This window comes from Caloenas nicobarica, chromosome 27 (genome assembly GCF_036013445.1).
Source record: "Caloenas nicobarica isolate bCalNic1 chromosome 27, bCalNic1.hap1, whole genome shotgun sequence".
Lineage (NCBI taxonomy): Eukaryota > Metazoa > Chordata > Aves > Columbiformes > Columbidae > Caloenas > Caloenas nicobarica.
In genome coordinates this window covers 916,248-919,572 of record NC_088271.1, presented here as the reverse complement: position 1 = coordinate 919,572, position 3,325 = coordinate 916,248, and the positions used below count along the sequence as shown (strand labels likewise).

Here is a 3,325-nt window from a genome sequence, read left to right as displayed (position 1 = left end):
AAATTCCTGGTAAGTGATTAAGCCCTGAAACAATAGTGTATTTTGGCCTCTTGACGCTGTTAAAAACCACAGATACACTCACTCAAATTCTCCCTTTGATGCTTTGAGATCAGGAGCAATTTTGATCAAAAGCCAGAGGAATTACCCCAAAAGTATTCATGCTAAAGGACATTCTTTGTTTTGGTCTTTAGTTACTCTCAGAACCTTTGCACACCGTTTCAGATCTCAATGTGTTACAGCTAAATTAAAATGCATGCATTCCAAATATATTTAATCACAAAATCACACTGATTCGGACAGAGGATACTTCATGGAACTTGTCCTGATTTAAATCAGAACAAAATTCTGGCCACACTGAGCAAACCCGGATAGTGAGTAGATGTGGATTTGTCTGTTTTGCAGGTCTGCAGTGTGTGGAGAGCTCAGCTGATGACAACCTGCCAATACCCAAGGTCTCTAAATCTGATATTTTACCTGCAAGCGGCAGGATATTTAATCAAATAGCTTCTATAGAAGGTTAGTGTTTTTATGCTCAGTGTTCACATTTCTGCTGTCCAATATGTATCTAACTTTCATAGTGTTCATCTCCGTTTGCTTACAGGCCTTTCAATATCACAAACGTCACCCAGTGCAGGTTTCCAGGGTGGGACCGGGGGTTTTAGGGAAAAAATGGGGACTGAGTAGATGCAGTAGATTTGTAATCCTGCTTCTGCTGCTAACTAAGGTGTGACTGAGGTAAATCAGTTCTTCTCCCTGTGTCTTCCTTATCTGTAAAACAGGCAATGAGACTTATTTCCTTTGTATGGCAGTTTGAGATCAGTGGAGATAAGTAGTACGTGAAAGCAGTGTTTGTTATCCTGACTGAAGTTAGTTAGGCAAAGTGTTTGTGGTTGTTCACTGAGTTGGCAAAATATGTCCTTTTAAACTCAGTCATACATGTGTTTTTAATACCACTTGATGGAGTTTGCAGACACTGGTGAGATGGGAGTGTGCTGATGTGCTGACAGTATTTTGGCATTGGAACAGGCTGCCCAGGGCAGTGGTGGAGCCACCATCCCTGGAGGGGTTTAAAAAGCGTTTAGATGAGGTTCTTGGGGACATGGGGTAGTGCTAGAGTTGGGTTATGGTTGGGCTCCATGATCCTGAGGGTCTCTTCCAACTGAAATGATTCTGTGATTCTATTTTGAAAAATACTCCAAAATGACACAAACAGCTGCTGGAAGCTGTCCTCAGGTTATTTCTGTGTACAGCGCTGTGCTCAGTGCTCCCACTGTGACTGCAACAGAGATAACACAATCCCATGGCTATATTAATTTATTTTTTGTTATTAATTAATACCACCTTTAGTGGTAATAGTTTAATGTTCTCATTCTGGCAGAACCCTGGCTGTATCTGCGACCATGGACAACTTCATGGCACCGCTGGGCGCCGTCGGCGAGCTGGCGTTTCGACAGAGCAAGGCCAAGCTGCTCCACGGCAAGGTGAGCGGTCCCTCCCGGCGCAAGCGCGAGTTCATGCCGGACGAGAAGAAGGACAACATGTACTGGGAGAAGAGGCGCAAGAACAACGAGGCGGCCAAGCGCTCGCGGGAGAAGAGGCGCCTCAATGATTTTGCCATGGAGAGCCAGCTGGCCGCTCTCAGCGAGGAGAACGCTGTCCTCAGGATGGAGCTGCTGTCCCTCAAACTGCACTTCGGGCTCATCGGCCCGGACACCAGCACCTACCAGGACTTCCTGGGAGTTTATTTCAGAGGTCACAGAGCTGCCTCGCCGCTCCTCGAGGCTGAGCCCTTTGCTGGGGAGTCCCGCTTCTTCCCAGCGAAGAGCTTTGTGCCGAAGGTGCTGGAGCCAGCTGACTTTTCCTGCAAAACCTTTGGGCCATCCAGAAACATCCTCGGCTGCAACTGGAAGCCAGTTCCCGTGGACACACCTGGCCTTCAGCAGCCAAGGAGGCTCGATGCAGCCTTCAGATCCACAATTTGCTCTCCATCCCTCGGTTACCACTGCCTGGACAAACATGCTTTCCATTTGCCTTTGTCAGGCAGCGCCTGCTTCATGTGCCCTTCCCCCTGTCCGGCTGAGGCGAGCAAAGAAAGCACCACAACTGCCTCAGATGAAGACGATGAGCAACAAGTGCCCATCACTTCTCCTCTACGCCCCTGCAGCCTGCCCTGCCCTTCAGAAGAGCATTCAAAGGGCCGAAGCTGTGCTGCGCTACCTCACAAGCTCCGGATTAAGACCAAAGCCCTTGGCAGCTTGGAGGAGAATGGCCTGGACTCCCGCTAAGGCAGCAGAGGAACGGCCTGTGGTGGGGCCAGTGCAAGACCTTCCAAAGACATGAAGGGTTTGGAGGGATGGGCTGGGGGGAAATGTCTTGCGCTTCAAAGAGAGAAATAATTTTCTCTGCTTTACATAAGTGATAAGGGAGTTGATAGGGCTGGGCTGTGTCACTAGAGCACAGCCGCAGCTGGCCATGCTGTTAATCTTGCTGGGGGAAACCTGCCAGATGCTGTTGCAGTGCGAGCAGGTCTGAGCTTCATTTGGCTGCTCTGCTCGCGAACTAAGCTCAAATGTGAGGTGTGAAGGGACCAGAGGCAGGAAGAGGCTGAGACAGTGGAGGTGGCACTCACACCATGTAATGCAACTACAGCTGTTTGGGCTGGTAACTGTTTTAATTACCTTTGCTTCATCACCGCCTTCAGCCCCTTTCCCGTTTTAAAACATTTTGCTTCCTTCTACCTACGCGCATGCTGCATATAGTGTCTGTATTCTCTGGGGTATCTGCTTGGACGCTCCTGTCCCTCCCGCCCTGCGCCTGCTGCAGCCGTGGCAGCGTGTGGAGCAGCTGCGACACAGCTGCTGAACTCGATCCCAGCCGACCACGTAGCTCAGGGCTTGGAGTGAAGCAGGAGGCATCTTGAACTACAGCGACATTGGGCTGAAAAGCAGCTGAGCCTCAGGGAGCAGTGGCCTCATGAAGGTCTCTAAAGCCAACTTCATGCTGTTTCTCAGTCACCTCAGGTTACAAGCCAAAGATAGTTTTGAGAGAGATATTCCAGGTATACCTGTAACTTCTTGTCTTCATTTCTTCTTTCATATTTTGTCTTTTTTTCCTAAGGAAAGGAAATGCAGTTCTGATCTTTCTGTGTCTCTTTTTGTCATTTTTTGACATGTTGGACAATTGTCAAGAGTATTTTTCTAGAAATCATTTTTGTAGCTGATAAAGAAATGCACCGATAATAAGGCTGTGTAAAAGGACAAATAATGAGATGGGATATGATAATCCCTCAAATCAGTTTGGAAAAGAGAGCCCTTAAGGTGTGCTG

The 3,325-nt window shown here is 48.2% G+C and overlaps 1 protein-coding gene across 1 annotated transcript; it reads left to right on the top strand.

Moving 5' to 3' along the window:
- The first annotated feature begins 1,400 nt into the window (after positions 1 to 1,400).
- Positions 1,401 to 2,285, top strand: NFILZ (NFIL3 like basic leucine zipper). Its single transcript, XM_065652839.1, has one exon. The coding sequence runs from the start codon at positions 1,401 to 1,403 to the stop codon at positions 2,283 to 2,285; it is 885 nt and encodes a 294-aa protein (XP_065508911.1).
- Positions 2,286 to 3,325: the final 1,040 nt, after the last annotated feature.

What these genes read in the sequence shown, in the direction of transcription:
- NFILZ (XM_065652839.1), top strand. Translation starts at nt 1,401, where the DNA reads ATGGACAACTTCATGGCACCGCTGGGCGCCGTCGGCGAGCTGGCGTTT.